The 25,029-nt window shown below is 41.0% G+C and overlaps 2 protein-coding genes across 3 annotated transcripts in view; one reads left to right on the forward strand and one right to left on the reverse strand.

Moving 5' to 3' along the window:
• The window catches only part of LOC107226225 (follistatin-related protein 5), a 45,033-nt gene that overhangs the window by 718 nt on the left and 19,286 nt on the right, over positions 1-25,029 (forward strand). The gene's annotated exons all lie outside the window — the stretch shown is intronic.
• Positions 1,773-13,833, reverse strand: LOC107226226 (stearoyl-CoA desaturase 5). The gene is made up of 6 exons (XM_015666964.2): positions 13,616-13,833; positions 6,834-7,156; positions 5,849-5,979; positions 3,951-4,156; positions 3,475-3,657; positions 1,773-2,772 (listed from the first exon to the last, which is right to left on the reverse strand). Exons 2-6 carry the CDS (start codon positions 7,042-7,044, stop codon positions 2,463-2,465), a joined length of 1,041 nt encoding a protein of 346 aa, XP_015522450.1. The 5' UTR covers positions 7,045-7,156; positions 13,616-13,833; the 3' UTR covers positions 1,773-2,462.

A 25,029-nucleotide genomic window follows, 5' to 3' on the forward strand; every position in this document is an offset into this window, starting at 1 on the left:
AGGGGAACAGCTGTTGGTGAATCGCCGACTCGACACGTTGATTGCCAGCTGCCGCATGCTCACTCGGCGTCTTACATGCGAGTGTATCGTATGCCATATGTCAAATTTGAATTTACAGTGCAACATTGTATGATTAATTCTTCCGAGCTTTACCGGATTAAGATCCGTCTGCGAGTAGGCAACCCCATCAGGGACATATCTAAACTCAGGAGAAAACTGCAACAGTGGTTGCCTCTTTGCAAGCAACCCTGTGTTGCGCGTCGACGAAAAAGTAGGCAGGCATGGTACAAGCTTTCGCGAAAGTTTCCGCGCCGCTCTGTCGCGCGTCTAACAAGATCGGAATTTATTTATGGATACTGTTATATAGGGGATCGATTTCACCGCCGACCACTCCGTCGCACCATTGTACGTCCTTCGTACGTGTAATTTCGGTCTATAACCCAACTAAAGTCGGCTTCGGCTCTCTGTATCTACCACCGCGCGCTCCGATACCCAATACCCTGTGCTCGACCCGTGCGGTGTCTACCGTTGGAAAATTAAGTTCTATCTTTGGGTACTAGGGGACAGTGGATCGAAGGAGAGACGGGTCGAAGGAGAGATGACCGGACTACACCGTATATAAATACAGGATGAGTATAGGTATAGATGCAGTATTCCAGGAAGAGTCGGTGATCGATAGTTCGTTCTGTAGACGACCGACGAGAGGCAGGGTGAAACGGGTGAGGATGAAGTAGGCATCCCTTCTCCACCCTTGACAAATTGGTAGATATTTCGCTGTCCGGTATAGCGGTGGGTAGGTGGTTAGGTGGTCGGGTATATATTCCGCCGGAATGAGTCCGTGCAAGCCAAGCGGTTTTCCTTTTTTTCGGTTCCCTCCTCCGCCTCCTCGTTTCTTTATTTATTTTCTCTCTTCGCCTAAATGCGGGACAAATTAAGTGGTGGCTTTCCCTGCCGTCGGGGCAGGCCGAGCTGGGTGTTAGGTTGTGCTGGGGGCCTCGGAAATTTTCCCTTCCCATTCTTAATTACGCCGCAATTACGTCCAACTTTCCGCGCGAACCGGCTCAGACACCGACTCCGAAGATCCCCCTCGGGAAGGTAAGAAGTCGTAGTAAGTTGGTCCGACAAAGGGCGGCCTAGGCATCAGGAAATGTAAAAAATCTTCAATACTTAATTCGCCAACGCCTGAAGTTGTCGCAACCGGTGTGACTCTCATGCACACACGGATGTGGAATATGGGCGCTCGCATGCGGTGAAACACGCGTAGGACCACGCTAATGACTAATTGTAAAAATTTCAACAATCGGCGTCTAGATGTGCGGACTTTGTCTCGCTGGTTCGTTATAAAATAAAGTATAAGGTGGTCCCATGGCGTAGAAAATTATACTTGAGACGAAGTAGACAGACTGAAGTAGTACGGGAACGACTGGGTAGTCGTAGTACTATTAAGGCCCCCCCTGAAAGAACTGCGAGCCAGAGGGCACGAGACGGTCGGTGTGGGGGACTAATTTGTTAAGATTAAGGAGGAAATCCTCTCGAGCACCGTTCCACGCTTTTTCCTCCACTAGCCCATTATCCCGAGGTCTTGTTTCAAAAAGGTCTTAACTGCTCTAATATTCTTTCTTTTTATTCTCATCTTGCGTCGGTATGTCTGGATGACTGTTCGTCAGTTTCTCTATCCCTATTTCTTTTTCGACCCTGCGGACCACACACTCTTCGACTAATGACACATACGGACGGGATTTTATAAATTGAAGAAATTCACAAAGTTTCTCTTTCTTGACAATTATAACGTCTAAGGATTTTTATTAAAAAAATACATATAGTAATTATCGAAAAAACTACACGTATACATCCTTGATATATAATTCTACTGCAACTGGTAACCTGGCGAGCGTCAGGAGTTGGTACTACGACTAAACAACAACATAAAATTATATTTCCGTAATACCGGGCCAAACTGCCTCTATTACCGTTGTACATTTCTCGCATTACGTATGTATTTAAAGCTGTGTTCCCATGTGATTACATTCGAACATATCGGCGTGTCCTAATGAAACAAGGGCATCTCGTCGGGCTGTGTAGAATAAGTGTATCTCGTCGTATAGTCTAGAACAAGGGTATCTCAGAAGACTCTACAGGAAAAGTATAGGTAGTTCTATACACAGCTTATAGAGTTTTCTGAAATATCCTTGTTCTACCTTGCACGGCGAGATACATTTATTCTATCCGACTCGGCAAGATACCCTTGTTTCATTAGGAAACGTCGTTACAGGTACACTGATCTGATTCACTGGTGTAGCATCAGACCGACCGCGACTGTCTAAATCTAATGCTTATACTTACGCAAAACATAAAATTATTATCACGTACATACTGTAGGATTTTAAAGCTCATTTTACCGTCGATCGTGCACAGTGGCGAATCGCAAAGTTAATTTTCAGTTCTCTACGCACACGTGCCTTTTAGCGTGACTGGATACTCCGTCGTTCACCGGAAGAATGATGAGTATCGTGATAGTGATTGCCCCAGAAACTATCCGTGCCGTCGCCCTTGGTCAGGCTAATTTTTTTCACGATTTCCTTGCTGGGTGTTTTGAGGTTGTAGGCGAGTCCGAACCAGGCCATCAACTCGATGAATCCGGTAGTGGGGTTCAGTCCGTATGCCCCAAGCTCGGCTGCCTTGTAGTCCCACGGGAACGAATGGTGGTAGTTGTGCCATCCCTCACCGAGCGTGAAAAAGGAAACTGTTGGGTTCTCCGTCGGCTTCACGTGGCTGCGTTGAGATGACATGAGACCATTTTTAGAGGAATATATTTTAAGTACTTAATGTAGTCAGAGTTACTACTCTTAAAAAAGGAATAAATGTCCGAGTCCCGCGGGCTACAGGATAAAATTGACGAAAATTATACGTACTGCCATTCGAGGGTATGAATGTAGACGAGTTAAAAAGCGCGACATTTAAAGGACGACTATCTGTCAGATGACGCAGGTGTACAAGTTTTCTTTCTACTATACGTGTCAAAGTATAATTCATTAGCGGTGACGGTGATTCTACCTAACGTTTATCATAAAACGGAGAACTATTGAAAATATATGATTCTCCTCTCTTTCCTCTACAAATTGTAACATCCACTACCCCACGGTGTTGCCATGCCTTGCATTATATTTTATTCAACAATCTGAGATCGGGTTCTTATACTGGGGGTGAGTTGAGAGGTTGTGAACAAAAAATTATCTGCAACCCTTTGCGTGGTGGCTTGATTAGTTACGGTTGGAACAGGCTGAAGGGATTGAGTCTGGAGCTATGTCAGATTAGGTCAAGTTGGGCCGTGCCGGTAGGACATTAATCTCTTGCCCGTTCCCGCGCTGAGTTTTTTTGCTGGATCTAGCCCGGTTTTTCGGATCTCTAAGGGTACAGCAGCCAAAATGTCGAATTGTCGAGGTAACGGCGAAGCCTAGACCCCAGAACACTTACCTGTTGTACGGCCGGTTTCCCCACATGTGAGCGAAACTGTTCACCAGGAACGTGGCATTGAGTAACCAGACGTACCGGATCGTCACAGCCAGGATGCTGACGGTCCAGGTTTCGCCCCATACGTAAACCGGTACCAGGGTTGGGAAGACGAAGCAAAGGAAGAGCATTATCGGCGTGTAGTACCTAGCAAAGACGGAAAATATTCTATATAGTAACCGTTTACGGGCCTCTAACGACTTCTTCGGATAAAAGAATCATGTCTCTAAACCTGAACTGGGGTTTGGGCACAAAATTAGCACCAAAATAGCACCAAATTACAATTTTGGTCTGATGTCGCAAAAATGATGTGGTTGGTCCAAGTTTAGAGACATCAAAGAATTACTGTTGTCAGTTTTCATTTAACAAATAACAGAATTACCTCGACACCTATTCCCGTAGTGTAGGGTGTATTTGCATTCTTATAATATTAAACTCACTTGTCGGCGAACTGTATAACCGGGTCAGCGAGAATATCGCTCATGTCAACTTTGCTGCCGTGGGCTTTCACTGCAGGGTGACGACGCATCATCAACCATCCCACATGGGAGAAGAAGAATCCACGGTTAGCATCGTGGGGATCGGCCGGGGTCTCGGTATAACGATGGTGGGTCCGGTGGTCTCGAATCCATTTGAAGAGGCACGTCTGTAACCAAATTTGATTAATTGTCACTAACTCAAGAGGGGCGATATACGATCGGGGTTATCCATTCCTCAAAACAGTATACAACAAACTTGCCGAACGGGAACACGGAATGTCATTTTCTTAGTATCGGTATGATTCTCCAGGGAATTTTATGCATCTTAAGATATGAAATTTTTACATCATGAGGGGATAATTTTATAACTAATAGTATTACAAATCGTCCCCAAATCGTCTCTCTCGCGAGACTAGCGAAACGCAAGGTTGCATGCCTACAGTTGTAACGGATGTTTCGTTCGCAGTGGTAACACAACGAAAACGGAGCTACATGTTGTTGATTTAGAGCGCAAATATTGTTGTTATTACGGGTATGATTGAATTGACGGCAATCATTTTCACCCTTGCATCGTACTCTCAGAAGTGATGCTAATTTTTACCTAATATACTTTCGCAAAGACAATGGTGTAAGTGAACGGTGTATGCGATGAAGCTTCGTTATGAAAAAATATCCCCGAGCGTCCGTCTACGTATTCCTTAAGAGTTTCGAGGCGTATTACGCTCCCTTAATGCGAATAAATTTGGTAAATTTAATCATCACCGTCGCGTCTACTTAAACCTCAAAGAGATTGAGCTGTATTCCCCCGATCCCAGCGGACGCCGTTATAGTATAACCGCGTAGTGATTTTCCTCCGCCTCCTCAACCTTCTCTGTGTTACGATAATACCTTGGCGGCTTGGCTCGCTGGTCCGGAAACTTTCCTGTCCTCAACACAGGCGGTCCACCGCTATTTTAGGATTTCCCTACCGAATAAGGAGCAGAAGGACAACGTTGGACTGGGAGAAGGAATATGAGGAGGAAGAGGTAGCGTGGAGGAGTTTACCTTATTATACAGAACTTCAAGTTTTAAGCACAAAGCCCGGGGAATAAGGAGATGCGAGACACACTTATATTATACCACGGGTAAACAGAGGGTAGGCGGGTCCGCAATTTGGTTAATGGTCGGTAGTGCCACAAGCACGATTTACGTTCACCTAATTGCAAGCGGACGCGAATAACGAGCGGTAAATTAAAAGTGCACCGATATGCGTTTAATATTTCAATACTCCGGAATTATGTCGGTGTCGCAATTCCTTAAGACCTTGCTGAAGGAAGATTTGCACCGTCGCTGTATTGCCCCCGATAAAAGTCACTCCCAATTTGCGTCCCGGCAGCTTTTGCTACCGGTCGGTCCCATTTAAGGATATGGGTTTACTCCCACCATCCTTAGCGTCAAATCCGGGGAATCTCGCTCCCACACATCGTGAGACCAAATTGAATGAACGCCCTCAGATAGACTGCAGTCGATATGTGTGTAACCGATCAGCGTCGGGGGTGGAAAAGTGCCGAGGCAGCGAATCGGGCGTCACATTTATTACACACCTACTTTCCATAAAATCATTATTGGATTTCACTAAATACAGATTATCGGCAGTTCTGAGGGCAAAGTGCCGTGAACGGAGATTGGTGGCATCGCTTCGCGGCAACTCGGGCGGCATAAGCTCACCCGAAAGGGGTGGAACTTGGAGGACCGCCTACGCTGCTCTTCCTCCCTGACAGGGTATCCGTTACGAAACTCTAAGGCTCGGCGAAAAATTCGCTCTCTCCCCCCACGTTTGTTACTACCCCATTTATTTATTTTATTCAACTTTCGCCTACCTGGCCACCCATGCAGTAGAGCATCGCAAGGAATATCCTCAGCGGTGTCTTAGCGCTGTAACTTCTGTGAGCCCACAGTCGGTGAGCACCAGCTGTAATTCCCAGGCCTGCTGATAAGCCGTAGAAAGGACCTAGGTGATAAGATTTTACATATAGCACCGCGGTTGCTCCACTGGCTAGTAGCGTTAGGATTAAGGAGGACACGATAGAGTATCCTTGGTAAAATTTTACTCCAGCTGCGAATTTATCTGCATTACGTCTTATACTCCGCGATCCTGTAATATATCTTTCCCAGAAGTCTATGCGAATTGCGAAACTCTTCACCGAGAAAAATCGCAGAGATATTCACTGAGAATTCCTCTCTGCATTTATCAGCGTTACATTCTCCTCTGCTTTTTATTATATATAATGGTTTTCACAGAATTCTGAGAGTTCATAAATTTATACGCTATGCGAACAGGATTATTTAGTCTCTGTGAGATTCAAAAAAATTACAGCTCTATATTTCAATGAAATTCTTTGCGAAAGGTTTTCGAATTGTTATGGTCATTTTTATACATATAGAAATGCAGATGAAACTTTCAGCAAGAACAGTCTCTTAGAAAATGTAGAAAAATTGTAACAAAAAAAAACGGAACTACATTTTAAATAGGATTCAATGCGAAATGTAGCCACGGGTATTTATTTGCGAGCGTTGAATGGCAATTAGATTCAAAGAAGATTCCTGGTATGTAAAAGATTGTTGATGGTGTAATTAAAGCTTACGACCTGCACAGTCACAGTAGATAGTCAAAATCGGTATCGGATGCCATAAGGCTGGGTTCACATACTCGCGGTGACGCGGAGCACGGTTGATTGGCAACCAATCAAAATGCATGAAATCTAACAAACGCTAACTGATTTTAGGCATTTCGATTGGTTATCGCTCAAGCGCGTTCGGCGCCATTGCGCCTGTGTGAACCCAACGTAAGGTTTAAAAACTTACTCCATAGCCATGTCCATAACTGGGCCTCGTGATACCGCGTGGCGAAGCTGTAGACAGCGACGGTGTGCAATACGGCGATGGCGATAACGTTCCTCCATATGAGTGGCTGCTCGGCGGATTGGGGCGGCAGGGGAATCGGCTCGGCAGCTATTTCCTCCGGGGATTTCTTCCGAGGTGGTTCCTCGAACTGCGTTACAGTCGATGAGTACATTGCTGGAGCTAATTGGCCCGCGAAAAGTCGTTTTCCCGGAAAGAAGGGGTTCAGCGGATCAGATTACAAGTCGCTGATGACTTCAGGGCTGGCGGAGGGTTGAACTTTTACCCTGCAAAGAAGAACAAGAATTAGAAGGAGAATCGCAGAATCGAAGAATCGACATATATGGGCTTCCGTGTTCCTGTTATAATCTGACGTTGGCACGATTCTTTTTTTTTTTTTTTGGTCCTTTCTTTTCTATCCCTGACGTGTGCGTTAAGCCAATCAAGCGAACTTTTGGCGAGCTCGCAAGGTGCGTCGGCAAACAGGATTTTCTCGCAAATCAAACCCGAGACGGCTTCCATATCGATCAGAGTTAGACCCTGATGGTCCTCGGTACATAAAACTCGAAAGATCGTGACCCTGTATTCTACATCTCGACCACCGCAGGGTTTTCGAGATGCTTGAGCGTCCGCGTCGCTCAATAACCTCTCGGGAATTTGCACGTTTTGTGCGGAAATAAATGGTGCGCGAATAGCCTTTCGCAATTAACCCGAGAGCCGGCGTACGGAGTCATTTTTTAGCGCAAAAAATTGTGCTCCCGAAGTGACTTTTACACCCCGGCAAGATTAAATGTACGCTCGTGTTCCGGTCTAACCGACCGGAAACAATTTTTGAATTTCAATTGGTTATCTCTTGGTAATTTGATATAAAAAGCAGGCTCGATTGATGAAAATTGCGTTATATATAACAAAGGCGATTACCGATCAGATGAGACCGAAGACTTTATGCCTTATTATAATTTATTTGGTCAGGTTCTCTAGCAATTTTAACGCCAGTTTTATCTACTTGAAATATGGTTTTAAGGATGTACAGGCGTGTAATTCAAAACCGTGGTAGATCAATGCAAATTATACAAATTGTCCTTATTGTTATGTTAGATCTGTGTGTCAACCCCTAACTTTTCGTAATTTTACATTGATTCTTACGAGAAGCCGTCACGCTCATGCATATAACAGCAGTAATTAAAAGTAAAATAGCTCCGGTGTGGTTGAGGCAATCGCTTTTAAATTTTAAAGAGGTATTTAAAATAAAAGTGATAACAATTTGTATAATTATCATTGACCTAGCACGATTTCTAATTACACGTCTATACATCCTTAGGATCGCGTTCGACTCAATGTGTGAATAGATATGTATATGATTTCGGTACAGCGCTGCTTCACTAAAATTTCTTTGGTGGATAGTTGACGCTGTGAATGAAATTTTCGAACAGCAAGGAAAGGATTAAGCGAAACAAAGAATACTCGGAAATCGAAGTAAAACGAAATACTTAATCTCGATGCCATGCATTTTTTATTTCGAGGTTGTGATATTCTCATCGTACAAGGATCATTAATCATTACTGAAGTAATACATTGGGATACGCGGCGCCTCGGCAGCATCGAGTAAATTATATCAATATACAATGACGCATTTACCATATATATCCTAACGCTAATAATTGGTCACACTACATTGACTGACGCCCCTTTCACACGCCAGGACTTATTTGTACAGTGTTTGGCAGTAAAAATTTCAAATAAGATTTCTCTTCGCATAGCCGGTATATCCGGGTCAACGAGGATCCCGAGATGTCTGGAGTTGGCATGAGTATTGCAAGTTTGAAAACTGCGTTAAATCTTTACGACGATCGTGACACGTAACGAAGTTACTTATTGTATTTAGACCGTGATTAGATCCGCATCATGTACCGATACTTTCACCGCGATACAATGTATAATAAATCCATCGCTTAGTCCGCGTATCCGTAATAAAATCGTTTTCACTTTCCCAAACAATCATATTGTATTCGCAAAAACCTTATCCTGCAACTCGTAATCGATCCGGAACGCATTGTGTATGAAACGCCGAGTCACCCTCGCCCACACTTACGTAAGAAAACTTTTTTTTTCCTCTCCCCCACCCCCGGAAACATAACAGCTCGAGAAAATAGCTGGCGGAGGAGTGAGAGCTTGCCATCAAGTTGGGGGTTACGCAGCCTCCGCTGCTGCAGTCTACCTTCTCATTTATAATCGTCAAACTAACAATTTACGTCTAGCCCCATCATCGTTCCTCCAACGTCGGTTTCGATCTCCTGGCGGCTATACGGATCTGGATATAACCGTGCTTCGCACCTTGCGGCTCTAGTATTTGCTCCCAGAGACGGTCAAATATTTACATCGTAGATAGCAGCCGCGACTCCAGTGCAAACGCCGGACCCCCACGTTTCATGATCATGATTGATATCTCGTACCATAAGGCAGTGAAGGATGTGTATGAAGAATTTTCATTCAATTTTCTTTCCATCCAATATAAACCGGGTCTGCTCAGGAATGCATTGTTGAATTTAATTCAGGAATTTCTACTTTCTTCGGACTCGATACTTCTCAGGTATTTACGTATAACTCCTGTATACGTTGACAGATATGGAGATTATCGATCACATCACGTAACATCGTAAACCTATTACCATGTGAAAATTGTAGTTTCTCAGCCATGTGTCCGTTTGAATAATCGACAAGCATCATTCGCTTTTGGCCGATATCCATACAGACGAGATACGTGCTCTAGATAGATTATTTTCGACAAAGCGCAAACGCAAACCTGAACGTGACAGTAGCGTCGATAAGATGAAATAAGTTCTCATATCTCCATCGAATTTGAATCACCTTCAATTTCCGGAACTGGCCAGTTACCTATACATATGTATGTATGCCGGACTGCTGCACAATGCATAACTATACTTGTATGCATAATGCACGTCTCATTCGAGTTCACCTGCAGTGCTGCAGATAGCAGGCGTCTAGGAATCGGAGATTGCGAGGTGAGCTGAGATTTGCTGCGAGCCGAACGGGAGTAGCTCTACCGAAAGCTTTACTTTAACTTTATTTCCAACGTAATGTAACGCAACCCATCATCGGGTGTAAGGTATGTTATACGTACAAAAGCCTCTGGCGAATCGATCGGTCATATTATACCCGGTCGTTCAACGCGGGAGATAGGTATAAAGTGTGGAGAGAAATGTGCCGCGTCATCGTTCCACGCGGGTGAAACAAAGCGAGATGGAAATCAGGGAAAGTGAAAATTCATGTGTTACACGGGTAATTGAAACGAAAGGTATACATATGCAGGCCTTATCCCCGCAGGCTACGACGCGAAGCGAAACTGCATTTCTCGTCCAAGTGTAAGTACCTATCTACGAGAACTGCACTTTCCTCGTTTCCTTTTCCTCTAATACTTTTATGTCAGCGTATATCCGCAGTTATATCTGGTTCGCTATATCGGGTTACGGCAGCTGATCATCGACGAGTGCCTGATCGATTGCTAGATCGAGAAGGAGGCTGCAGGTAAGCCGGTGAAAGTACTCAATGCCCATTCGCTGATTTCGCGTTGCGTCGTTGATCCTCGCAAAATTGAGTGCAGTTCCTGCTGCGGCACGACTGGCCGGAACCGACTGTGATTCAGGATGTGTCACACCTCCCCGTCACGCGTTATAACGGCTGACGCGTGTGTTGTTATTTTAACACGGAAGCGAGGCGACACGCGTGAGTTCTCCACACCGGATTACAGCTTGTACTGCCTTTTTCTTCTTGTCCCATTCTTTTACCCAGTTTTTAATTGTCTGGTTTCTTTATATTTTCTATTCGTACGCTCGACGACACGTCGCGAACAGGAAGAAGAGAAGTAGATGCGATCGCTACAGGACGGATATATAATGGAACACCTACTTTCAGTTAGGAACATGAGAAATCGAATTCAGTCGTTTCCTAGATGCTTTCATGTACCTATGAAACAATTTCTGCCTTAAGTTCAAGATCACCCGTAATCATCGCGCGCTAGATTTCGGACACTTGAGGCTTTTGACATTGGGTAAATCCGCTTACGTTTATGAAATTGTAAAAACATTTTACCATAATCCGCCTGTATTTTGGCAACTGAGAGTACATTACGGCGATTGTCATTTGTCTCATTGTCCGCTCCTGGCCGACTTCTCACGCTCTCGAACCGTGGCTCATGAGAACAAATGTCGATCGGTAAAATGTACCCGGATTTGCATAAATGCAGGCGAATATACTGGCCCATTAACCATTTTCACGAAACAACTTTGTAATAATATGATCGTAATAGATTTCAATTGTTTTCATTATTAGTCAAATGTACAGTAATGTTCATGAATGGATTTCCATTGGCTTACTATTCGTTGGAATCAAAACTGAAACAAACTTTCTTTCTACGGAAATATTACGTGTCTATGATTCTATTGTCCCTTGCGTCGCTAATTATTGACGCATAAAATTTACTTAGCGAAGAAACTCGTTCCAGTTTTGATTCCAAAAAATAGTGAGCCACTGGCAACCTATTGATGAACATTCTGCACGTACATATTTAAGGTATACAACACGCGAAACCGGTTTCAAAAAAGTATGCGCTGTGATTTTTCACACTGCTTTCCATCACGGCCAACTTCCGTATCCGAGGGGGGTTGAAATAACAATATCTCTTCGCTACGATGGGTCGGCACGGAAACAGTGAAATCTTTCTTCCGCCGAAGGGTGCTCATTCTTCCATGTATGTATATGCACAGCCGCGCAGTGGTGAAAATTATAGGCTCGATCAATTTTTCCTGATAAAATTGAAAAGTTTTTATAGATACGAACGCACGTCATTGCGCAGTCGTCTTTTTTTATATCTTCTACACATGTATACAAAGTTTATAATTATTGGATGTGAATTTTTTGTTTGTTTGTTGTTTTTTTTTTTTACTACTGCAATGTCTTCCAGATTTAAAGATACAATAAAATTTAATTAGATTTATTTTCATATCATATTCTTAGTTTATGGTAATTTCAATTTATGCATACTATTGATTGAAGCACAGATTCAAGTTGACAATAAAAATGTTCGTCCGAGATAATTAAAACACAAACGAGTACCTTCGATTACTACCCCTCGGTGTAAAGGTCGCTTATGTTTTACGCAAAAAACAAACCTTCCCATTTCGATTAAATTTGCTTCCCTCACTTTCTGTAACATTCAAACGCTGCAGTGTGCGAGAGAATAACGACGATGATAATCATGCGCAGCTGCGCAAGTACTGCGATGATCGTTAGTTTTAATACAATGCGTGCGTATTCGCGGATCGGAGGAGCTGCAGGGGTCTCACCCCGTTCATACTGCAGCCCTTAACTGTGCGCGCAAAACCCGCGGCGCCCCTAACCACCGGCGGTGTGGCTGCATCGCGGAAAAGAATCAATAGCAGGCGGCGGGATCTGGATGTTATACCACGGTATACCGGGCCGTACATAGATAATGCAACACACACGTATAGGCATACATATAGGGATATTATAACACATGCACATGCAGCGTACGCGTATATACCGTGAGGTTCTTTTGAAAGACCTGCTCGTAGCGCGCCCGATTTAGCTTGATTAATTTTGATTGGCTGATATTTATTCTCGCAGCCTGAGGCAAACCAGCTGATAAGTGAAAATCAACCATAACCTCTGGCCGACTAATAAAGGTACACTCGGGGACAATGAATTTGAGACGGCTAATTTTTCACCGTGAGGATAATGACTTGTTAGATTGACACGTATTCTAAGGTTAGATTCGACGGTCTTGGGTTATATTATGTTTATTGAGATTGAGTTTGTTTCGCACTCGGCTGACTATGGCGCTGTAAGTTTCTCCGTGTTGCCAACATAACTGTCCAGTGTAAAAGATTAGCCGTCTCAGACTCATTGTCCCCAAGCAGAGATGAGTCATCTCTGCCCCGAGTGTACGTTCCGAATTTAGCTCCCAGTGCTATCAGCAATCATTTATCTCTTCTGCGCTGTCAAGTTCATGACTAGCTCTGCCTGTGTCCTAGGGAGTTTTTAGCGCTTCCGAATAATTTCGGAACGCAGCCTATGAATGACCGGTCATGGCACAGCCGCGATCCACTCTGCCCAACACGCTAGCAATATTTTTACGAAGTTGACTGCGGACATAAACCAGACGAGTTGCAATTGTCGAGCAGATCTTTTCAATAGAACCGCTCGGTATAAGGGGTAAAAATCTTGCGCCCTCGGCGTTGAAAGTATATGCATGAGCGGACGAAGCCTCAGGAGCGGATGACGGTTGGTTATACCAATTGCAAGAAGATCTCAATTAATCGAAAGAATGATTAATTGAAAGGGTCGCATAATCGATTAATCGAAAAAACCGAGAGATCAACCACTTTTCAAGAATAAATGATTTCAAAAGATTCAATGCCTTCGTAAATTTCAAGGAATCCAAATCATTTCGTAGGATTTAAGAGGTTCTTATGAAGATCAAGTGATTTCAAAATTATTTCACGGAATTGACATTTCATGCACAGGATTGCACAGGATTCCGAAAGACTTCATAGGGTTTCAAAGATTTCATGTAATTTCATAGATTTCATATGCTTCCACGGGATATATCTGTAGATTTCACAATATTTCAGGAGATTTCAGACGATATCTTTAATCAATCGATATCTACGATTAATCGATTAATCGCACAGGTAGTCGGTACTTACGTAGTCTCGCAGCGGCGGATGGATTCGAATCGAAAGAAATTGCCACTGGTTATCGTTGATCAATTTCTTTCCCGGCCGTAACAATGCAGAAATGTCGGTCTCTTTTTCTTTCGCAACTTCGATCGCGACACGGGTTTGACAAAATTCCTGCACTCTCGCTCGGCTCCCTTCTGCAGCTCGTGCGATATTTCCAGGCGATAATTCCCGGCATCGGAGCTCTGCAGAGCTTATATATAAAGACTTCCGAGTCTTAACCGGGCATGGAAAGGGACGCGTGTGAAAGGGGGGATGAAAAAGATGAAAAAAAATGCTGAAGACTACGCGGATACACCGTACCTCAATACTATGATGTATTCCGGCCTCGACTAGCCGGTATTAGCTATTTGGATTTGAGACAGTCGATATTCTCTGGTTATTCTGATGAGTTACAAACGCGTGGCAGCGAAGCCAATCGTGTAACAGGTACCGGCTCTCGTTGATTTCGTTGTAAATGATGGGACTGCCCCACTTTCGTTCTCCAAGCTCCGGGCACGGAATAATTTCACCGCCAATTATACGTTATAATAGGAGATATGCTCCAACGCTGATATCTGAATTTTCGAAAAATGTTCACGTTGTAATTGCAGGTAATTATACATATATTATTCTTAATGTAAAAAGTGTATTTACGGCAAAAGAAATCTTGAGCGACAAACAGACCTATATATCATTGGTTTATTATACATGTACTTGTTGAGGTCCTTCACTAAAAGGCAGAATTAAGCTATAAAGGTCGGTCATTTGACAAAGTATACATTCTAACTACGGTGAAATTGTTTCCTAAATTATTATTTCATATGCAATTTCATTCTATTACAAATCTCCCAACGTTTCGCAGATTTCGTTTTCGATTAATTTACTGTAGGTATACCTAGTGCAGTTTTCTTTCCGTCTTCTCAGTCAACGCGGATTCAAACAAATATGAAACGAAAATTTGTGAGAATGACATTCACGGGACAAAATCTCAACGTATTATTGATACACCTATACGATGTGAATTTACGAACGAGATGAAACGAAATAAAATAAAGAAAAATTTAAGCAACTATTTCTGCAAGTGCGCTGCAAGTGTAATTAATAAACTATAGTACACAAACTACTGGTAGTTAAGAATGGGAATATAATAATTAAATAAAATAACATAAGTGCAGTACTTGCAAGTTAATAATGTAATTAATAAATACAGGACGCATAAATTTGTAATCAGTGTATGTGAGAATAAAAATCGAAAATTTTGTTACTCTTATTAAACTTATTGAATTGCTAATAAATTTGCAGTCGACAGAGAAATTGCATCATGCAAAAAATGAATAATCCAGAGATTTGCCCTTCTTACTTAAAGTAGCTGCTGTTGTATATCATTATTTATCTTTTTCACACTTTTCCCCGTGCATGATGATACGGTATCGGGAACCAGAAGGGCTTACTGCACTCCTATACACGTACTTACAGCATCGCGGAGAAAGCAGTTGGCTGTGTAGATATCACCGGCTATACACTCTGTACTCTATGGTCTACCCGTATCAATGCGCACGCACGTTACAGCGGCACGGTAATGCGAATACCGTGCGGCGGAAGGACGGCGGCAGGCAGCACCCTTTGGTCCGATTCCGGGGCAAGCGGAATATCTTGGCGAAGAGAGAAACCAGCGAGTTCGGTTTTCACTTTCCGAATCCTGCGCCACTCCTTGCTTCCCAGCGACTCTCTTCAGCTCTCTTTCCAGAGCTCATTGTCCTGATCTCCAGCGTATTTGGGCACGTCGAAAAACATCACTTGTATTTACAGTAACAGACCCAGGAGCTCCTTTGGGGATCTACCGAAATGAAACGGTGAACCTGAGTCAAAATATATATATATATGCTTTGAAAAAGTTTGCTTTCATACCCAGGAGAACGATTGAACGGTATTTTAGAAAATCCATCGTTAAAATTTTTATTTATTCATAACTCGAAAGAAATATATTGTAAGTTTTGATAAATGATTGGTTAATGAATAGAAAAATCGTAAGATAAATTTTTGGACAAAGCAAAAAAATTTTTTTTTGTAGAGCTGTATAATCGGACTCTATTCCCAATTATCCGACAAAGCTAGCGCATGTGAATTTGGACGGACAATCTGTCAAGTTTCACCGTTTCTTCTCAGTAATTACGACAATTTAGTAAAATTGATTTGGAATCCAAATGAATAATCAACTCCGACATATACTTTTATAACCGAATTATGCCAGAGAGGCAATGAATTCTCAAACAAGAAACGACAATTAGCTCATTAAAGCGTGTGCAATTTGACCTAACACAATATGCGAATAGAAGAACCGCAGTGCAGTACTTAATTGATCAACCAAGTGTCGGAGGGGATTTCATTTTCCAACTTGGTGCAATAATCGCGTGCATCCTTCGCGGGAAACTTAAACATAGCATGTTATGCACATACTTTAGACGGAGAGTTTCGAGATTCGTAGAGCAAGGTTTCATATCCACCAATCGTTGCGAAACGTCGACGGCGAACGTTCCTGGAACGTTATATTCTTCCGTCGACAACCCCTGCAGCTCCCTATTTCACTGAACATATTACAACAAAGACTATACGGCCCCGTAAACGGATGAGATAAACTTCGCCTCCAGATTGCAACATTTCGCTCGCTTCATCTTTCATATGAATGTATAATATTGCAGGCAAACGTATAAATTATACCTGCGTGAATCATTCTTTTGACTTTACCGCGTCGATGGGTGTGAGACTCTTCTTACAGAGATTTATTGCATTTTAAATCCGGACAGAGGACTTGGAGTTATGTGAAAAAATTGTGCGAAATTAACAATAAATACACTAAAATTACATATACGTAAAAACGTATGATCATATTGGAATCTCGTTTGCGGTTCTGTGAAAAGAATTGCAGTCCCATTTGAGATGTGTATCAAGAATTTGACATCGTAGTCTATACGAAATTCTAAAGATATTTTTATAAGAGTTCTGTACAATAAGAATTTTGAGGAAAACGAGATATATCCGTGATTTAGGGAAATAGTACATACTCTATCAAATTAGCCATAAAATAATGAAATTCCAAGTTAAAATAAAAGTTAATTATAGGTGTAAATAAAGAGCAAGCTGAAGTATAAAGCATATAAGCACCTTTCTAATTGACCGAAATATTATAGTGCAATATAACATAGAGATGTATCGTGAAACCGCATGCAGTTGGACAATTAAAAAAGTAACAGTAGGTAATTACAATGGTTGTGAATACAAATATCTACACATATGCGCACAACTGTAAATTTCGCAACGGGTAAAAAAAAAAAAAAAAAACAAATGAAATACACGCTAATAAATCAACGGCAAAAGACACGTAGGTACCAGAATCTTTGACTTGCAACTATGAAATCCAGTCGAAATTATGAGAGAAGCCCGAAGGTGCATAACAAACTGTTTCTCAACAACACAAACTGCAGGCATATATCACTGCGGATGTACATTTATAATGCCCATAATGTACAAAAGGTGTGAATATAAATGTATTAACGTCAATTAGTATGCAAATAGTTGGTAAGAAATCGATTGTACTTTATTTACGAGGTAATAACGGACTTGCGCTAAGAAACTGTCGATTAGACAAACTTGCAGGGAATCGCAAAGTGCTTCGTTATTACATCGGTAACGTGAGAAGAAAAATTTCAATTTTACCCGAGGCTTCGGAACATTAAGCAGTGCAAAAATGTTCGGTAAAAAGATTCCGACCATAAACATCGATTCGTTACTCGATTACTGGAAACCGGCTCAGCGGCGCGTAATGTTTGCGTCCCGATTTTTTCACTGAAATATTTCTCCCCTTCTTCGCATTGTACGGTTGTTCGATTTCACATCCAACCTGAATGCGACACGTTTTAAGAGGAGACAAGCGACGTATGCAGTTGACGATGAATGATGGGCCGGTCTGCGGGTCTCCGAACTCGACTTCTTTGCAAATCGTGCCTTCGGCAACAAAAAGCGTGTTGCGCAAGTTTAAGCGATAATTGCGCTTCTGCGGTGTTACGAGATTGTTCGTTTCAGTACCAACACGGATGCCGCGTGCACATCGAGCACGGGATGCATATCAACCCTACAACACAGGTACGGTGTCGTAAACGACTCGAGCCGACTTTCAAACTACGCTCCTAAGCTAAAAATTGACATTATCGGCCTGGGATCGTGAGTAAAGTTCAGTTCCATTACCCACATAACAATGAATATTTCAGAAAACTTTCTGAAATCTTTCATGAAAGGAAAGAAACATTTCAAATATATTTCAAAAAAAGGTTGCTGCAAGTTGAAAATGTCCGCGTCAGAAACTTGCAAAAGATTTCTTGACTGTTGTTGTTCTTAAAAAGTTTCTCATAATCTTTCTATAAAATATTTTATTGAAAGTTTGTTGGAAAGATTTCATGTTATATGGGTATCTGGCAGTGAGGTTCAGCCAATCATAACATCAGTTGCTTGCTGGCCATTGCGCAGAGCAATTGAAAAAAACACTTCAAAACTGCCGTTGGTGTTTCGTGGCGGTAAGTGAATTTTGCTTTCTTTACTCGAATCAAAATATTTTACTTGTTATTACTTAAATTAAGCGCCAATAGTCACATATAATATTATACAAAGCCATATACACGATAAATTTTTTACGAACTAAACTTCAATGAAGTAAAATTTGCTCATCACCATTCGTTTCCCCATTGAAAAAGGAGACGTTATCGATCCCACTTATGAGTTAAAAGGTACAAAAAAGATAGATGTATTTAGAATTATAGAGGTCTAGGAATTTCGGCTTTTTAAATTTCCGCTCTCCAAGTTCCTGTTTGACCGCAATCTGGCGTGAGGTCGAAACGAGAAATTCGTTTTAACGATGTATGGTACATACAGTCTACTCGAAATTGTGTCGACACAGAAACGTGACAAAAGAAAGATTTAAAAGGTCCAATTTGAGCGAATCAAACTTAGTCTCATTGAGAAAGTCTCCTTAGTCCGAAAATAAAAATGTTAAATCACTGAATCTCAACTGGAACCACTCTGTTACTAACAAGGTCAGAGAAATCACTATATTCCAGTATTTCCTCAGCGAAAAATCCTTATTATGCAAATTGTTTGAGATAGATTTTTTTTCTTGCGCTCGTCAGTTGGTAATAAAAATATGACATGTCACAATGACACTGTCATCGTAAATTACAGAATGATAAACTTGTGATACAAAAAGAAATCTCTCATTGTTAATCATAATTTAACCTAGGCGAACCGTTGAAAATTTATATTTACGTAAAATGTACTGTTACTCATTGGAATCGACAATCTTAAAAGCAGCATGGATTTATCAGTGAAAAAATATCAAAAAATTGTGAGTCTCTGATGTTGTTATAATAATAAGGTATGTAACGTTGAAATTCAGTGTTTTAACATTTTTTTCTGCGAATGAGCTTCGATAACAATTCAAGCTCTGTTCTCGTATCGCGTTCTTGTTTAGATAACCTTCCACCTACCGTATGTCGCATACATTCTTAAACTCTGCCAGGAATAGTATATTGTGTAACAAGGAGGTAAATTCGGTCATTCCCAGAAAGAAATCGCCTTCAACGAACCCAGTTGCAGTATCGCGAGTTTGGGTGACGATCACATCGGCGTAAGTTATGACTATAATTAGAAGTTGTAAACCGCGTTTCTTAGACGGCGAGAAAATTGCCCAATGACTTTCAGTTGCAGCGTAGTGAATGCAGGGTATAAAGAAAATTGGACAATCGAACAACCTGCAGCGATACAGCGTGTGCAGCGGAGATTTGCGTCGGAACGACGTTTATGCATGTTTAAATCCGTTTCGTAAAAATTGCGATACCTTGCTGTAACGCCACGACTGCTAGGTCCGCATAGGAGTTCATAGTCAGCTTGGAATCACGCTGAACAATGAAATGAAACACTCGTTTCCGCTTCAATTGGCCTGCCGCATACCGCAGGATGGTTAGAATAGATAAATTCCATGACGGGCTTTTTGTTTATGGATTACGAAACTAGCGGCGTATAGACAAGGGTAATTACATCCAGTATTTATACGTAACGTGTATCTATTCACCTGTAAGTTATATTTTGCTCTCTTTCGGCCATTTCACTTTTCTTGTAAACTGGACGACAATCACTTTCGGAATATCATTGGCAGATACGTTACCGCACAGATTCGTTACAAATTATTTGGTGATTTATCAATTTTACTATTATACTGCATCGCAGGACCATAGAACGTATCAGTTTTCTTATACTCACGATTCTACCTTGATCAATTGAGTAAAAAGATACATTTATTATTTATATTTGCCAGGCAAGTGAATACAAATTACAGATTATTCGCAATGGTGAAAGTAATAAAGAGATGGAAAAACCATATTATTAATTTCACGTCAAATCATGAATTTTGACTATCTGGAAGGTTAATAATTAATTTGGTCACTACTTATTACAGATTTAACGAAAACTGGCATATCAAAACGGTTTCGCTCGGTTCGATTGATTTTACGCAAATCTAAAAATCTTATCCCATATCATCAAGTAACACTGAAGTACAGTGTCAGCTACCGTCTGGAACCTCAATCTGTGTCATATGATACTGGTGCCGTAAGTTCGTCGTAACTTGTATGAATCAATTAATTTTTTTTACACGTTTTCCAGTCACCGATTACCGAATTAATCACACGTCATCGCTGCGAAAGCATATTTCGATTTTATTTATTTGACACTCTCATGCAAAGATGAAAATAAATACCCGCGGGCAAAGGTCTTTTTGGTAACTACGATAACTATTTTTACAGTGTGCCAAATTCCGCGTATTGTATGCGAAACTATGAATTCATTGTAGCTTACCAAAAGAAGAAAAATAAAAAAAAAAAATAGTCACACTAATCATAAAACGCGACTGTATTTTTTCCCCGTCTTTATGATTATGGATAAAAGGTGACGCTCTTATGTAATTTTTGTCCGATGAAGTGAAACAATTTTATTTTTTTTTACGTCGGTATACTTTTTTCGTCTACATGTACTTTTTTGTGACCCAAAATCTCATAAGTGAACTGCACCTGCAAGGATACAAAATCGGTACCTGTACAAAGGATTCGCTTGCAAAGCAGAAAGTCATTAGCCTTGCTCTAAGCTTAATTGGAGTTTAATCTATTCGGTAACGGGCAAACTATACGATCGCTTCTCAACTTCGTGGCCAGATTATAATAGGTATATACCATACTGTATACCTATTATTGTGTCACTTTTTCTCATCTCTTTTTTTTTCTCGTAGACAAGATCGTGAAAGTTTGACTTGCACCGTACACCTGATTCAATTGTAGGTTTCTGTACTTTTTTTTTTTTTTTTTTTTGAGCGGGGTAGAGAGGGGGCATGAGCCAAACAGCGTATACGCCGGTATGAATTTCTACCACAATAATAAGCGGTATATAGTGTTAACATCACCGTAAATCGGCTACTTATCAAAAAAATTTTGATGACGCATGCATCGCATCAAAATCGGAGGTAGAGAGTGCTAGCTTTCTTTTCCGAGCGTATAATCAGACGTGAGATGTACCAGAGACGAATTATAATTGAATAAATAAATAAATGAATGAATGAAATAGCGCGTCTGCAACTCTTTTATGTAACGCATCATACTCGTGTATATATTAATAATTCAGAATGCACTTGTAAGTAACCATCATAAATCTTAACGCCGAAGATATTCTAATAAGATACAATAAGCGAAACGATAATTAATTATCCACGCCCGCGCGTGATTTACCAAAGCAGGTTACATATTATCGTTGCGTAAGTCAAATACGAGTACATCGTTACACCAAGGGAAACTATTTTTTCTTACTCGCATGATGGCATAAGTGCATTACATTATTGCACGACACGCTACAACGCGAATGTCTGTAATATGCGGTACCTTATATACCGCAAACATGCAGTTGAAACACCTCGAGAACGAGGAGGAGTAATTTCTGCACCTCATGCACGTAATCACACGCCTATCCAATGGATGAAACATATGTTAATACGATTATACCGCATATAGTAGAACTAACTCCTGATTTAATTGCGATGCAGTCACGTTCACTTATTTAATATTGGCAATTATACAAGCACTTAATGCCTTACTCGACTCGCACTTTACGGATTTCCGATGCATTCTGATATCACGTGGTGTAGATCACGATTTATTTATCGAATCAATCAAGGCTGAGTTTATTTATAGGTGTAGTTTTCGACCGTGATGAAATAATTGTAGACCAGAGGTTAATCAATCTCCGAGTAAAAGGCTCACGTTTTATAGAAAATACTGCATATTTCGATATTCTGCACTTGATCATAATTCCGTCGTACCATTGACCATATTGATTTTCACTCGAATGAAGAAAAAAGAAGAATAATTTGGCAAAAAAAAAAAAAAAAGCTGCTAAACTTGTTATACATGATTTACCACATTAGATACGGACATTATACAATATTTGCAATTGATCCTGAAACAGAAACAAAACAATTCCTGTACGTTATACAAAACTGAAAAACAGACTGTCGAACGTTTAAATCTATTTGTTTAATTCAAGTGTGTATATTAGGGTGGTCTTTAACGTCTTTAATAAGTCTGTTTTGTAAATTTTTAGGCTATCGGGAGCTCAAAAGCTTTCAAATTGATGAAAAAAAAAGTCCCTAAATATTTGAGCTCTCTTGAGTTCAACATTGTCATATATTTTATGATACAGTTGCTTATTTCGTAGCTATACTTGACGGAATGATAATTCTGTATAAATTAAACTTTGAATGTTAATTAACATACGAATGCTTTTATTTGCGAATTTTCTGCATCAGAGCTTTTTTGTAGAGCGATCAATTCTCTACAAAAATAAGTATATTCCATTATTGACGGTGTATTCGCCAACGACTTATAAAATTATAAAATTATATAAAATCAAGAGGAAGAAAAGTATTTCCCATATTATTTCCATAAGATACTTCGATGGCAAAGCGGACTATCTTAGAGTTGATATAGAGAGCTAAAATTTTCAGGGAATTTTTTATTTATCAATTTGAAATCGTTCAAGCACCTGAGAGCATAAAAATTCAAACACAGACCTATTAAGGATCACCCTAGTGTTTATGCAGAATTACTTGATCTCGTGAATAACTCCATTTTCTCGAATTTTAGCGATAAAAAATACGGTTACCTTCACATAACGCAAGCGGTGTTTGCGAATTGCGAACGCGCGTTATGTGCAACTGCATAAACTGCATAAGAGTTGTGTGCGGATAGCGCTAAACCATTATCGCGTCACGCGAAAGCTGTCTTACATTTTCCGTATCGATCAACGTCGCGTAAAGGCAGCTAAATGTAATAGTTATAGATACGTAAGCACATGCATTTGTACACAGGCAGAAGACTGATGTTTATTAATGTACGGGTGGCGATTTCCGAGGCGGAAAAGAGAAACCTCCGGAGGTTTTCGATACCATTATTATACCTGCGTCGCGTACACGTGCGTGTACTCGATGATTGAACTCGTCAAATCAGCTAGTCACACCTAGAGCATCTCATTTTTTCAATCCCTCACTCTCACGCACGACGACTCTCAATAATAATTTTCACTACCTCCTCTGGTCGTAACCCGAATTCGTTTAGCTATCAGAATAATCTTCATGGTGGGAGTCTCGAACGGTACGTACTTTCAGTTTTCGCATGCCGTTCGTCACGTAGGACGAAAGTCGCGCGTTATGCGCATAGAGTTATACTCTCGTGAAAAACATTACGGGAGTTTTCTGTGAAACTGAGAAGAAACTTAAAATCCCTTGACCACATGAATATTCAGATTTTATACCATGCAAAAAATTGAACCATTATTCATGCAGTAAAGTCTTAATTACGGCAACTGTAATTCAGGACGGATTATAATAATTGCTTGGTGAGGAAACATTTACTCGCTCATTTTATACCTGTATCTATGTCATGAATTTTTATCCGGCAGCATTCGTATAGAGATAGAGAGATATTTAGAAAAATTAAAACTCGTTTAAAAAAAGAAGGAAATAAAACCGAAACGTGATTCAAATCTCGTGAAATCTGTGATACATATACTTAAAATGTGATAATTAAACGAGGTTAGTCACCCTTCCAATATAATCCACCAACGGTACCAGCTACTCATACATACAGTGTATATAAGCGGGGCATAAATTTGAATACCAAATTAATCCGTTCCGGGTTCACGCGATGATGCTCGTCAGAAAGCATATGAGCGAGTTAAGGCGTAGGAGATGCTTTCTAAACCAAGCGGAGCCGTTTGAAGCAGGCCTACTAAAGTCGTCCAACTTTTCATTATCACCTACCTACAAATACCAGGCAAATTACACCCAACGAAAAATAATAGCCGCAAAGCATCGAAATAAAATAAAAATAAGGTCACGGGCAATAACGTGAGTTCGCTGACCGAAATAGTCGCTAGATGTACGTACACCTGGCGTGCTTGAACCCGATCTCAACCGAGTTGAACAACTCTCATATCACGGGTTGGGTTGGAGTGGCAAAGTGAAAAAGTTTGTCCAGCATCGAGGTCACCGACAAAGACTGTCGAGTGAAACTGATTCTAAGTAAGGAAGAAAACGGGACTCGACACTCGACTCGGCGTCGTCGGATAGAATTAGCATGACGGATCTTAACGTGTATGCTCATCTGCATACCGAGAGGAAACAGTGAAATTTAATAGATTGCGTGTCAGTCTGTGTTTGTTCGAGATTTGTCGGATTTTCGTACAGGCCGGTCACCTTAAGCTTCGACTGTCGAATACGGCTTACGGAGGTTACGTTGGTGGTGCATATTTTTTTTGATAATTAGGATTCGAATATCTGATACAGGGATGCAGGAATTTGTCGAAAATTTTCATTGCAGTAAACTGTCCGATGACCGATCACCGCTACGAGTCACGATAACAATGTAATTTCAATTCGCTCCTAAGTAACGCGGGAGAGTTTAAAATCTCATGCCCCGTTTCGAGTAAATCGGCTCCCCTGCCTTGCAGAGGAAAATATTACCGCGGTAGGATTTTTTCAGCCAATAGATTTCTAGCATACCTTTCAAGCACATTGCTATTGAGTGTAAGACCTGTGCAGGATGCCTGACAAAACTTGGATAGTAATTCCGTACGTGCACACAACGATGCGAGGACGTTTTCTACGTTAGCGAAGATTCGCCAGAGGCCTATAAAATTCAATTAATTTTCACACACGCAGTCATCGCTTAATCAGCAAAGTTTCACTGTTTTCTCTCGGTATATATTCAAACGAGCTCGATGCCAGGATACGTGCGCCGTAGCAAAATCATACT

The sequence above is a fragment of the Neodiprion lecontei genome, chromosome 3 (genome assembly GCF_021901455.1).
Source record: "Neodiprion lecontei isolate iyNeoLeco1 chromosome 3, iyNeoLeco1.1, whole genome shotgun sequence".
In the NCBI taxonomy this organism is placed as follows: Eukaryota; Metazoa; Arthropoda; class Insecta; order Hymenoptera; family Diprionidae; genus Neodiprion; species Neodiprion lecontei.

Coding starts and splice junctions, on each gene's coding strand:
- LOC107226226 (XM_015666964.2), bottom strand. CDS start 7,044: ATGTACTCATCGACTGTAACGCAGTTCGAGGAACCACCTCGGAAGAAA. Junction 4,157..5,848: donor TCTACTGCATGGGTGGCCAG/GTAGGCGAAAGT, acceptor ATTTGGTTACAG/ACGTGCCTCTTCAAATGGAT. Junction 2,773..3,474: donor GGAAACCGGCCGTACAACAG/GTAAGTGTTCTG, acceptor ATCTCAACGCAG/CCACGTGAAGCCGACGGAGA.